We start from the raw sequence: 13892 nt of genomic DNA on the forward strand, positions 1-13892 counted from the left end.
GGTTTAGGCCTAAATGGATGTCAGATGAACTGATGAGGCATATGGCAGAGAAGAAAATGCATGGGATACATACAAATTAACACATGACACAGAAGCCTATGATAGATACAAGTTGATCTGTAACCAAGTTACAAAGGAGGTTAGGCAGGCGAAGGCAGATTACGAGAAATCTTTGGCAAGGGATGCAAAGAAAAACAGCAAAGAGTTCTTTACTTATGTAAACTCTAGAAGGAAGGGGATGAATCAGATTGGTCCACTTGATATTGATGGGTCAACTGTTGATGATCCTGCTCAGGTAGCTAAGAAACTAAATGAATATTTTGCATCCACATTCACACATGAGGAGTTATTTAGCGAGGGGAAAGCCAGAGGTGTATTCAACTCTAGCAGTAAGCTAGAGAATCTTGTAATAACTGAGAGTAAAGTGGAGGAGAAATTGTTGAAGATAAACACAAGAAAGGCACCCGGGGCGGATGGGATCTATCCAGTTATATTAAAGGAGGCAGCAAAGGAAGTAAGCAAACCTTTGGCCATAATTATGAGAGCTTCCTTGGACTCAGGGGAGGTACCCACAGACTGGAGATGTGCAAATGTGGCCCCAATTCACAAAGGAGGATCAAAGGCTGACAAGTAATTATAGACCTGTGAGTTTAACTTCTGTTCCAGGAAAATTAATGGAGGCACTAGTTAAAGAAGCACTGCAGGATCATTTAGACAAGACTTCAGTTATAGCTCGGACACAGCATGGTTTTGTTAAGGGAAAGTCTTGCCTGACCAATTTGATTGGATACTATGATGCAGTCACAAAGGAACTGGATGCAGGGAATAACTTTGATATTATATTCTTGGATCTTAGAAAGGCTTTTGATACTGTTGCACATGGAAGACTGCTGCACAAATTGGAGCAGTGTGACATTGGAGGCAAATTGCTGTTGTGGATAAAGGGGTGGTTGAGGGGGAGAAGACAGAGAGTGGTAATCAATGGACACTGCTCGTCGTGGACTAATGTTATTAGTGGAGTCCCCCAGGGCTCAGTGTTGAGTCCATTATTGTTTTCTGTATTTATAAATGATATTGATGATGATGGTATATCAAGCTTAATGTCGAAGTTTGCAGACGATACAAAGGTAGGCAGGGTTGTCAAGGACACTACTGACACTATGCTGCTGCAACAGGATCTGGAAAGGTTGAGCAGATGGGCCGAGAGGTGGCAAATGAAGTTTAACATTGACAAATGTAAAGTACTACACATGGGAAACAGCAACCCCAGAGCAACGTATCAACTCTGTGGTACTACACTGACAGTGGTAGAGAATGAAAGGGACCTGGGGGGGGTGGTTGTGCAGGCAGATATGAAGTTCTCTGAGCAGTGCAGACGGGGTGCAAGAGTAGCTCATGGTGTATTGTCAATGATATATAGGAATTTTTCTAGCAGGGATAAGGAGGTGATTATTCCCTTGTATAAGGCAATGATCAGGCCACACCTAGAGTACTGTATACAGGTCTGGAGGCCTCATTTCAAGAAGGATGTAGAGCTGCTGGAACGAGTACAGAGAAGGGCAACAAGATTAGTGAATGGAACAAAGGGGTGCTCTTATGAAGAAAGGCTTAAGTTTTGCAAATTACAGTGTCTGGAGACTAGGCACCAGCGAGGTGATCTGATAGAGGTGTATAAAGCCTTGAATGGTTTGAGCATGCTCAATGCTGATGGAATTCTTCCTCTCGCTCAGAATAATCACCTGAGAGGGCATAAATTCAAATTGAGGAAAGAAAGATGTAGAATAGACGTGCGGAAATTTGCCTTTAGCCAGCGGGTGGTTGGTTGGTTGGTGGAACAGACTTCCATTCCTTGTCGTGGAAGTTGATAGCCTAAATAAGTTTAAGGCTCAGCTGGACACGTATTTTGATCGAACGGAGGGGTGAAGTGGAAGTGGTTTTTTTTTTTTTTTTTTTTTTCTGGCCGATGCTGCATAAGCTTGCTTTCTTGCATCAAATGCCTCTACTAATGCTAATGCTAATTTCCTGAAATCCAAATATATGATATCAAAGTTATTTTTTGCACCCAATTCCTTTGTAACCACATCATAATATCCTATCAAATTTGTCAGACAAGATTTTCCCTTAACAAACCCATGCTGTGTCTGAATTATTGCTGCAGTCTTGTCTAGATGATCCTGCAATGCATCTTTAACCAGTGACTCCATTATTTTACCCGGAACAGACTTTAAAGTAACTGGTCTGTAATTACTTGTGTCACCCTTTGATCCCCCTTGGTGAATTGGGGATACATTTGCACATCTCCAGTCCGTGGGAACCTCCCCTGAGTCCAAGGATGCTCTCATAATTATGGCTAAGGGTTTGCTTAGTTGCTTTGCCGCCTCCTTTAATATAACTGGATAGATCCCATCCACCCCAGGTGCTTTTCTTATGTTTAACTTCAACAATTTCTCCTCCACTTTGCTTTCAGTTATTATAAAATCATTAAGTATCCTACTACAATTTGATAACCTTCTGCCATTTTCAAACCTTAATAATTCCTCATGTGTGAATGTAGATGCAAAATATATGTGACACCATATAACTCTGCTTTTCAATCACTTTCAATTAACAGTATAATTTCCACCAGGCCTAATCTGTTGAGGTGTTCAAAAGCATCAACAAATAGATCAGCACTTATAAAAATTCCCTTTCAACTCACCCTACCAAAATGGCCGGAGCCTCCGAAATAAGCTTGAAACTCTCGAACAACTCGTTGTCCAACAGCATGGATATAATTTGTCTATCAGAAACGTGGCTTGAACCTGGCCAGGAGTCAATAGCCTGTGTTCCAGCTGCTGGATTTTCATCGTTCTTCGCATCAAGATCTCAATCTAGAGGCGGCGGTGTTGCCATCTTCGTCAAAGATTTCAACCTGAAATTTGTGCACGTCACATCTAGCAACTCCTTATTTTATGAAGCAATACTTGTGACTGTGAAGTTTAATGCCTGTTTAATAGATTTAGCGGCAATCTACATACCCCAGCTCCAGATATTGCAACAATTGGCGATGGTACCGGCTGGATAATGAGTAAGTTACACTCTTCCGCTACTCACATTCTCTGCGGTGATTTTAAAGTTCAATCCCATCTGAGCCCTCTCCTTCAGAGACTAATGAACAATCTCTGTCCATTAAAGTTTACGCTTATCAATGAGGAGCCAACGAGAGGCACCAGTCGCCTCGACTTGATTCTATGTTCTGGAATTTGCAGAGTCAACATTCCACCAGAAACGTCCTTCAAATAAGATCACGAACCAATTGCATTACTTTTTGTTCTGCCTATGCCCAGCTTCAATTGCTGTAATACTGTTGAAAATAAAATCATATTCTCTCCAACTTTTCTGGATCCAAAAAAGTGCCTCGAGGCAGCGCAGTCTATTCCATGGCATGTGCTTGATGGATGTGACCCAATCCCTGCAGTTGATATAATCACAAGATGGATAATAAAGTCACCCTCGATGTGTCAGTCAAAACCATACACATTTCTCCAAGAACTAGAGCTTGGTGGACCAAAGATCTATCATGCAGTTTCCACAACAAGCAGTACCTTCATAGGCAGTGCAAAATCTCTGGCACAACCCAAGATCGAATCCTATACCCCAGAGCAAGAGCTATTTTCAAGACTCAAGGTATCAGCAATAAAGAGATACACCGATGCTACCTTGTCTAAAGAAAAAGCGCCATACTCATCCAGACACAGTCTCATTAATTCAAATCTTGATCTAGATAATTGGATGGACTACATTTCAAGATTCAAAGCCAATTCCGCTTCTACTGAAATTCCTCTCCAAAACTCTCAATTTGCTCCTACTGATGACCTTCCCATAATTTCTATCACAAGACAGCAACTGATATATGCTATTAACTCCCTGCGTCCATCTAGTACCACAGGCCGTGATACGATACCTCATTTCATAATTAAGTGCCTTAGCCACTATATCCTAGATGCATTGCTCTCAATCTACAACTCTGTTCTTTCCACATAAGTTTTTCCTGCTCAATGGAATGAATACTCTGTGAGGCCACTGCTTAAGGTTAAAGCGCCAACAAGCCTAAAAGATTTCAGACCAATCTCAACTTTAACTTCTTGAAAAGGTACTCCTTCCAGCATTAAACAAACAGCTGATGCCACAGAAGCCGAAACAGTTCCATTTCGCAGTCGCAAATAGATCCACCATAACAAACCTCATGGCCGCACAGACATCAATTCTTCAAGCCTTCGAAACTAAATCCGAATTAGCTATTGTGTATGCCAATATTGAAGCTGCTTTTGACAGCCTAGACGTCACTGCCCTTCTCAGTCTTCTGCAATTCTTCTTCAGGATTAATGGCTAGCTTTCTTCACTGCCTTATTGAGGAATAGAAGTGTCCACCTCACAATGAAGAAGATCCACTTTACAAGAAAAGTCAATGCAGGAGTACCACAAGGTGGCATCCTGTCTGGCCTTCTCTTCTCAGCCATTCTAATTCCTTTCATGAGTCACCGTGATGATGCTCTAATATATGCCGACGATATAAAGTTTCTTACCTTTATCCCACTGTCTGCAAACCCAATGGCAATTACGTCTTCAATCACAGAGAACTTGACTGCTCTTTCAACTTACTTGAAGATGTTTGGATTATACCTTAACCCTTCAAAATCTGCAATAATGATTTACTCATTGAAACAGCAACCAACAATAATTCAACCATCAGTTTTGGGACCTCTCATCCCAGTGGTTATCTGCCATAAGGATCTCAGTGTCTATTTTGATCCGAAGCTGAAATTTAATGTTCACACAGAATACCTCCGGAAGCAATTTAACACCCTATGCTGGAGAGCGAAGCAACACTTACTTCATTCCAATAATGCCGCAGTCACTACCAGATATCTTCAAACCACTGTTTATGCGGTTATTTTATACACTGCTGAAATTTGGGCATCTGCGTTGCCCTCACTTCAAAAACCGGTGTTCTCGTGTGAATACTGGACCCTGAAATGGGCCGCATCGCCGATTGATTTGTGGCCGCCGACCCCCTCAATGGAGAACAACTGACATGGCTGAGCAGCTAAATGCACCCAGGCTCCTGAGATTAATTGATAGCAGGCGTTTAATGACTACAGTAAAAATGTACACAGGAGTGATAACGCCCCAAACATCTGGGATTTCTGTCAGTGGCACAATCCTCTGCCATCCTTGAGGTCAGACCCCACACTAATCCTCAAATACAACCAGCTGAAATTGTGTAGTCGGTTCCTACCTGCCCAGGCACTCCCCAAAATTCAGGCACTGCTCCGTCTTGGAGTCGACCTACAGAAAATGGCTACCGACTACAAATACCGTCACATGCTCCTCGAGCGGATTACATCTGTGGAACTGGGATCAATTCCTCCATACGAAGTTCAGTTCTTCTTTTTATTTTCCTATTATTATAATTTCATTTTTACATGTTTAATTTTGTGTAACACATAATTTCCCATGTAACTGTAATTTTTGCCAATTAATCACATATATAATGTAAAACTCCTGGCCATGTTGCTGTGATGAGAATTATTGTCACTAGTACATGTACCATACTTAGCAGCAATAAAGAAGTTTTATTTATTTTCTAAATATTTTTTTAACTATCCCTTACTTTTGTCTTGTTCACTTCTATGTACTCTGCCAAAAAAAGTCAGAGTTATTAGCCTCAGCTATTTCTTATTATTTCTTCTTTGTTTCAGTAATGACTGCAAATTATTTTCTTTAATTACTACCCATCTATAGCCCGTATAATAAATGTGGGTTTTTATTTTTTCGCAGGGTTAGTTATTATGAAACATGCAAGTTTAAAAGAAATTGAATATTCCACTTACCATTAGATTGCTGTTACAAACATGATGTTTTACTAATCCTCCTCCAATAATTATCATACCAGAATTAAGAGACTTTACAGCAATACTGTTGATTCTTCTTATATCTATAACAAATTAAGAGAAACCGTTTTAAAATTTGAATTTATACTAATTATAGACTGTTTGCAACCTAAAGTATCTTTATTCCAGAAATATAATATTGACATATTATATTTCAATGAATGAAAGAGAAATAAAACCCCAGAAAAATTCAATGCAAATTATTTTAGCATTAGTATTAATATCAGCAAATTTATGCAAGGAAGCATGCCTATGTAGCACCAGCCAAAAAAAAAAAATAAATAAATAAAAAAAAAAAAAATAGAAATAAATTAACGAACAAAGTAACCAAAGTTCCTTTAAAATATTTATCAAAATTATTCTTAAATTTAGATAAGCTTCCAACCTCTGTTAGGGTAGGTAAGAGTTTATTTCAATTTTTTAGTCACTCTTTGACTAAAGGAATTTCAGACATATCATCTACAATTATTCCCTGTTAGTTTAAATTATATGACTAAGCACAAAAATTCCCTCTGCATTTAGTTTATTCAAACCTTTAAACATCTTGTTCAGGTCACCCTGCAACAATCTGGTTTCCAAATACTGTAGTAGCTTATAAAACTGATATCCCTCTTGAAAAGAATACCTCTTTGTACCCTTAACCAATCTCATTGCTCTTCTCTACACTTCCCAACAGATCCAAATATTTCTTAAAATGGGGTCTCCAAGTCTGTATGCAATATTCAGTAGGTAGCGTAACTACTGCTTTATGTAATGGAATAATCACCTCATTTACTTTGCTACCAATATTGTTAATAAATATTGAAAACAATATTTTGAACTCCATGGGACCATAACATTTTAGTCCATGAACATAGAGATCATTTAACTCTACTAGTTAACCAACCCTTTATCGTAACCTGCCCTTAATGCTATGTTGCTCCAATTTATCACCCACGTGATAACTGTATCAACAGCTTTACTGAAGTGTCAAAATTATTTCTTCTAACCAGTTCTTTACTGACAACCTCATTTTAGTTAACTAGATTAGTCAGATATGTCTGTCCTTAACAAAGTCATGCTGTGATTCCCTTATAATTCCATACCTCTCCAGATGACTTTGTATTAACCACTTCATGGATTATCCCAAGATATCTCGTTTTTAGTTTTAAAAGTTATTTGGAACTACACCAAATATCTCAGGATACAATAACACCCGAAGCAAACAATAATACTTACAAATTTAGGACTGAAACGTATTTTCTCTGGCATTTATCTGGCTAATTTTTCATTAGGCAGGTAAATCCTGAGTTTTCTCAGGATTTTCTTACGCCTGGCAGCAAACGACTGGCTTTCATTTTACTTATATTGTACTCACAATCACGCAGAACAGTAGTGCATGTTTCTGTGCTGCCAATAAGCAAAATATAATTTGCCGTCCTAAATGTAGAATACTGAACACATGAAAATAATTCACAAAAACAATATTGAAAAATATTTCGGCACCCTCTTGAACTGCCACCTGTCCACTTGTGGCAGCCATGTGTCATAATGTAGTTAGTTCACGATTACTGCTTGTGCGTTCTACTTGATTTTTTAAATTTATTTATATAATGAGTAATGAAGACTTTTTCTGTGCTCAAGCATCAATTTATTACAAAAAATCTGTATAATTTGCACACTTTTTGGCGTACACGAGATAACTCGGGATAGCCCAAGTGGGTTAAGTACTCCCATGTTATTTTCTACGAAAAAATTAATAAAAAACACAAAAAACTATACAATGAGTATTCGCATGATGCATACTTTTAATCTGTAAAATAAAAAAAAGTTGATCTGTTATGGCACATTTTCCGGAAAAAAACGTTCCAGGAAGAGGTTAATTCTGAAATGAACCACTCTTTTACCATGTGGATAACACAAAGTTAGTTTATTAATTAAATGCCTTTGACCTATAAAGGTGATGATTCAGGATCCTTTACAGATTCCATCATCAGGCTAAACAGGACCAAAATAAGGGAAACTCCTCCTCTCCTCTGATGCACCTCGGCCAGTCTGTCAGGGATCTTCATGGGCTGGCCTCCCACAACCCCACAGTTGTCAGTGGAACTCACCTGGTTATCCTCTTGTGCTTTAGATGGCCCACCTCCTTGTGGTAGCAACATGAATCAACCACAAATTCTCCTGATGATGCTGCTAGTTGGTTGCAAAGTGGCCAGTTGCCCAGCATAACAATGCTCCAACACAAAACTCATGACACCTATAAAACAAATGATTGACTAAGTACTCTTGAGCATGCTATGTTACAACGATCCAAAAAGAAACTGAGAGAGACTTCAGGAGCTACCTAAATAATATATATATATACGTGTTCTGTGACCATTTCACTCACTGGAATCACATGCAAAATCCTATCTAAGGATTTGCCTGTGATTCCAGTATTCTTTTCCTTTGACATGATATTTAACTTTTGAATGGATATCTTGGAGTAACAAATATCCAAAAGTAACTGACACACACCTAAGATGGTATTGGGATATAGAATGAATAAAAAAAGGGAGATTGGCAAAATAGATAGTCAAAGCAAAAATGGTAATAGGCCAACCAAGAAAAAGGAGGTGCACTGGTGTGAAGCAAGCAAGCATTAGAAGAAAGAGGGAAAGAAATCTTGTCAGAGCTGAAGATGTAACAGTTAACAGGAGACAAAATAAAGGAAAATGGGCCCGTAGTACTGGATTCCATGGTTTAAGATAATAATAATACATTCTTCAAACAGGCCTCTGAGGTTGGGTATGTTCATATTGTAGTTTTAAATGTTTTTCACCAACCTTATGTAGAAATAAAACACAAAGAAAACAAAAACTGGAATCTTGATAACTGTATTTATAATAAGTTATATTTGTCTGTATTTACAATAAATTATATTTAACTTTACAACTAAAATATATACATATAAAATATACATTAAAATATACTGGGTTAAGAACAATAAAATACATTAAAATATACTAAATTAAAATCGATAAAACCAAAGCTTTCGAAGGCTCCTGCCTTCTTCTTCAGCGGTATTTTCTTTGTTCTGCGGTGCGTCTTTAAATACCAGCAGGTTCACGGTACTCATCACGTGTTTCATTCCCACGTGTTCCGTTCTCTTGTGTTATGGAATCGGAAGTGGCTCGAGAGTGGGTCATGTGGAACCGTTCATCCCTTCTGAGGATAGTAGCCTCAAAGAGGGGATGGATCCGCATTCCTCTATCTCTATTAATGTTCACTGTGAAACAGATCCGCAAACTCTCAAGCCACTTCCGGTCCCAGAACTTATTCGCCCGATCGGTGATGATAGCCTCGTCCGGGGAGATGTGGTGCTGCTTCTCCCAAAAATGCTCGGCCACGGCGGACTTACCATAGTCCGCACTTCTTATTGCGGACTATGGTAAGTCCGCAATAAGAAGGTTAGTTGTAAAGTTAAATATAATTTATTGTAAATACAGACAAATATAACTTATTATAAATACAGTTATCAAGATTCCAGTTTTTGTTTTCTTTGTGTTTTATTTCTACATAAGGTTGGTGAAAAACATTTAAAACTACAATATAATAATAATACAGCAGATCAAGTAGAGACAATAACTAGATTTTTAATAACTAAGTAAGTTAGGACTAATTTGTAGCTTGCAGGATAAATGAACCCCTCCTTAAGCAGTGAATAAATGCATACAGAATACTAACAAAATACAGACGTTAGAGATAAAATAAATACTAAATGAGTTGTGTGTGCTTAGATGAGCACATGGTAGCAAGATTGTGCATACATTCACTAGATCGGTGTTCATTGTTGGTGCACAGACGTGTATGGGATTGCTGCCAGTGTTTGTCGAGTTTCAAAACTGTTGATTCAAAGCTGGGGTGTTTCCCCTTGTACCCTTGCAGTGATTTAAGGCTTTCGGACAGCTCGATATATTTAACGATTCTAGCCAAAGGTGGTGACGGTAGTGCCGGGATTGGTCGATCACCTCACAATCGCATCTGGGGTTATCGCGGTTAATTGCGTTAAGATCATGATGAGTTGACCACAAATGTTCTGTGATTGCGGAGTGATCAGTGGTACCTAGGTGAATCGATCTGTCATGCTCTTCAGGATTGCCTCGCAGAGCATGACAGATTGCAGAGCACGATCTGTCATGCTCTGCGAGGCAATCCTGAAGACGCCTTGAGCTCTCCCCTATATAGCAACTGCCGCAATCATTCATGACAAGTTACGCGGTATACCATTCCACTACGTAAGAGAGGGGCAGTGGGAGTTTTTACATTCGAGACCAGAGAATGTAAGCTCCTACCAGGGAGTTGTATGCATTTCATGCGGTACTCAAGTAGGATCTTATAAATCTGTTCCGATATGCCCAGATAGTAAGGAATGTAGGCAGTAGGCATACTGTCACGTGGGGACGACAGCCTTGGATGAGTTGCAAGGCTGTTGCCCCTTGTGCTTGTAGCAAGCATCTGTCTAATATATGGGTTGGGTACCCATAATTGACCTATCTACAGAGGACATCTGTCCTGCCCTCAACCTATACTTATTGGGTGGTGTCATCGCCTTTGGCGATTCTGTACAAACAAATACATGGCACAGTTATGGGCACCTCTGTAAGCTCTGTCGTTGGCAACATCGCTATGGAGGAATTAGAGGAATGGATATTCCCGAGCCAACCTGTACTGATTACAATACGGTGCAGATATGTTGATGATATCTTCACCATCATCCTACATAGTTCAGAGTCAACACTGTTAGAGTACCTCAACTCCTTATCACTGTTCATCCAGTTCACTTTGGAGTTAGAAGTGAATGGGTCCCTTCCATTCCTGGATGTTCTAGTGAAGCGAGTGGGCCCACGCCGCCTGGAAACCTGTGTACCGTAAGCCAATGTTGTGCAGACAGTTTACTAATTATAGATCAGCCCATGCCCCTTGCCATCTAAACAGCACTGCATGCACTCTATTCTCTCAAGCCTGGAGCCATTCCTGCTCAGAGGAAGCTAGGTGCACCAAGATTTCCAGAGTAAAAGCTGACCTAGTCAATTGTGGGTACCCAACCCATGTATTAAACAGATGCTTCCTACAAGCACAAGAACTTACGACTCATCTGAGGCCATCATCCCCACGTGACAGTAAGCCTACTGCCTACATTCCTTACTATCCGAGCATGTTGGACACTATTTCTAAGATCCTACACAAGTACTGCATGAAATGCGTACAACTCCCTGGCAGGAGCTTACATTCTCTGGTCTCGAACGTAAAAACTCCCATCGCCCCCCTCTTATGTAATGGAATTATATACCGTATAACTTGCCATGATTGCGGCAGTTGCTATATAGGGGAGACGCCTTCAGGACTGCCTCGTAGAGCATCATGAGGATCGATTCGCCTAGGTGACACTGATCACTCCGCAATCACGGAACATTTCTGGTCAACCCTTTGTGACTTTAACCCGAGATGCGATTGTGAGGTGATAAACCAATCCTGGCACTACAGTCACCACCTTTGGCTAGAATAATTAAATATATCGAGCTGTCCAAAAGCCTTCAATCGCTTCACACCATCTTTGAATCAACAGTTTTGAAACGTGACTAACGCTGGCAGCAATCCCATACATGTCTGTGCACCAACAATGAACACTGATCTGGTGAATGCGTTTGCACAATCTCGCGACCATGTGTGCATTTGAGCATGCACAACTCATTTAGTATTTATTTTATCTCTTTTTTTTGTCCTCGCCTTTTTCCATTATTATATGGGGTCAGTGTTTTTTTATTGTTTTGGCATGCAATTTTTACGGCTGGATGCCCTTCCTGACACCAACCCTCACCCTTTATCCAGGCTGGGAATATGCGGTGATTATTCCCTGACCTGGTGCATCCTCTGTTTTTGGTGGGTACAGGCTCGAACCCTGATCTAATCAAGAAGCGTGTGCTATGCACTACTGCTCCTGCCCACTTGGCTACGGAGGTGCCAGTATTTATTTTATCTCTAATGTCTGCATTTTGTTAGTATTCTGTATGTGTTTATTCACTTGCTGAAGAAGGGGTTTGTTTACCCTGAAAGCTACAAATTAGTCTTAACTTACTTAGTTATTAAAAATCTAGTTGTCTCTACTGGATGTGCTGTATTATTATTATCTTAGGAGACAAAATAGTGAATGTAAGGCTGATAGTTCAGGGATGATTTGTACACTTGTAGTGGCCCATATACCTACTAAGTATAACAATGACAATGATAAAATTCTCTTCACTTTCAATATGATAAAACTAGATTCAAAGACATTTATTTTATAAACAGATATGTAAATGCAAATCTTAATCATACCTTGTGCAATATCGACAATTAGACCTGGATTCTTGTATGAGTGAAAATATATCATATCTCCAAGTGACCCATCTGTAAGAGCAGGACTAAATATGGGTATCTGATTCTAAAAAAAAAAGTATACAGCATCATTTTAGCTAATGAAATTTAAACATTTATATTAAATTTCATACGTTAAAGAGAAGCAATGAATAAGGCATATTTTTTTCTGTAGTTCCCTTTAAAAATTACACACTCTCTGGGGTTTTTCAGTATGTTTAATATCTACAACTATGTCTAATAAGTTATTCCAACTTGTCATTTCCATAGTACATAATAAATGTATTTCCCCTAATGAATGTAAAGCCTATAAAATTTTCAATTATAAATAATTACCTAATTATACAGAACATTAACATCAACAATTTAAGGATGGCCTTAATTATCTTCAAGACTTTCCTCCAACATGAGTACCTTCACACTGGATAAAGATCTCTTTTAAAATTGTATGATTCAGGTATGCAGTTTTAAAAGTGATGTGAATTACCAAAAGAGATGTTTACATAGGAACTGGTAAATATCTCTTTTTGGTAATATGTTCTTGGTAAGAAATAAATTAATTATATTTTTAAAGATGTTCATTTAACCACCTGAGAGTGCTTGTGCTACAACCGAGGGGTGAGGCACAAAAAGAATATCTACAAAAATTTTGGTTCAAGGTAAATGACTGAAACTTTTTTTCTACCTTCCTTCTTACTAGAGCAAATGCTGTAGTGAATTTTCAAAGTAATTGCGAAAAAAAAAAAAAAAAAAAAAAATACCAGATGAGGAACAATGCAAGCTTTTTGTTACAATTGGGGACACAAGCACTGCTCGTTTAAAAATAAAAAAAAATTAAACAAAGACTTTTAAATTTTTATTATAACTGAAAGCAAATCAACAAGGTTACCTAAATAATAGTCACACTAGTGCTACAAATGAACTGAAAGGAATCTGTTACCACGATGCCATTATCATGTGCTATTTTATTGAAACAGTGCCCTTTCCTGCACTATTCAAGCATTAAAAAAAAAAACACATTTACATCTACTGCTCTGAATTTTTTTGAGAATAGGCCATAAGAGCCCCCTTTCAATAAATAAGGTGATTGTTCCAAACAATTCCCATTCACCAAGGTAGAAAGTATACCTTCATTTTTTTGGGATGTATGAAAATGTTCAGTCATAAAAAAGACTACCTCTAGTAGTGAAAGCAAAGTGACTTTTTTGGATTTGATTACTGGTTGCAAAAACATACCACAGGAAAGCATAATAACATTTGTAATTCCTTGTGGGAATTTTTGCAAAAAATAATATCCCTGCAACAGAAAAGCATAACTGTCACAATGTTGGACTGCTGTGGTAATTTCATGGGATGAGAAAAATGATTACTCATGTGTCATCCAACATTACCCTACAGGGAATAATTCCCCTTAGGGGCATAATGGTTGAAATGAATTGCTAGCAAGGTTGGCAACTAGTGAAAATTGTTTTCAGCAAAATTGTCTTAGAAGATAAATTTTTACATAACATCAAGATGGCCCAAAAGGACACTAATTTGTAGAGTTTTAATAAAAAAAATTACAATAAATGAGCCACCCAC

At 38.6% G+C, this 13892-nt stretch overlaps 1 protein-coding gene across 1 annotated transcript in view; it reads right to left on the reverse strand.

The window, feature by feature from the left end:
• The window catches only part of Dhps (Deoxyhypusine synthase), a 97642-nt gene that overhangs the window by 26026 nt on the left and 57724 nt on the right, over positions 1–13892 (reverse strand). The window contains exons 7-8 of the mRNA XM_090369874.1: positions 12273–12378; positions 5874–5977 (exon numbers count right to left, since the gene is read on the reverse strand). Coding sequence (XP_090226000.1) covers positions 5874–5977; positions 12273–12378 — 210 coding nt within the window. The remainder of the gene's footprint in view (positions 1–5873; positions 5978–12272; positions 12379–13892) is intronic.

The sequence above is a fragment of the Mastigoproctus giganteus genome, chromosome 3 (genome assembly GCF_048544385.1).
Source record: "Mastigoproctus giganteus isolate SK-2022 chromosome 3, ASM4854438v1, whole genome shotgun sequence".
Lineage (NCBI taxonomy): Eukaryota > Metazoa > Arthropoda > Arachnida > Uropygi > Thelyphonidae > Mastigoproctus > Mastigoproctus giganteus.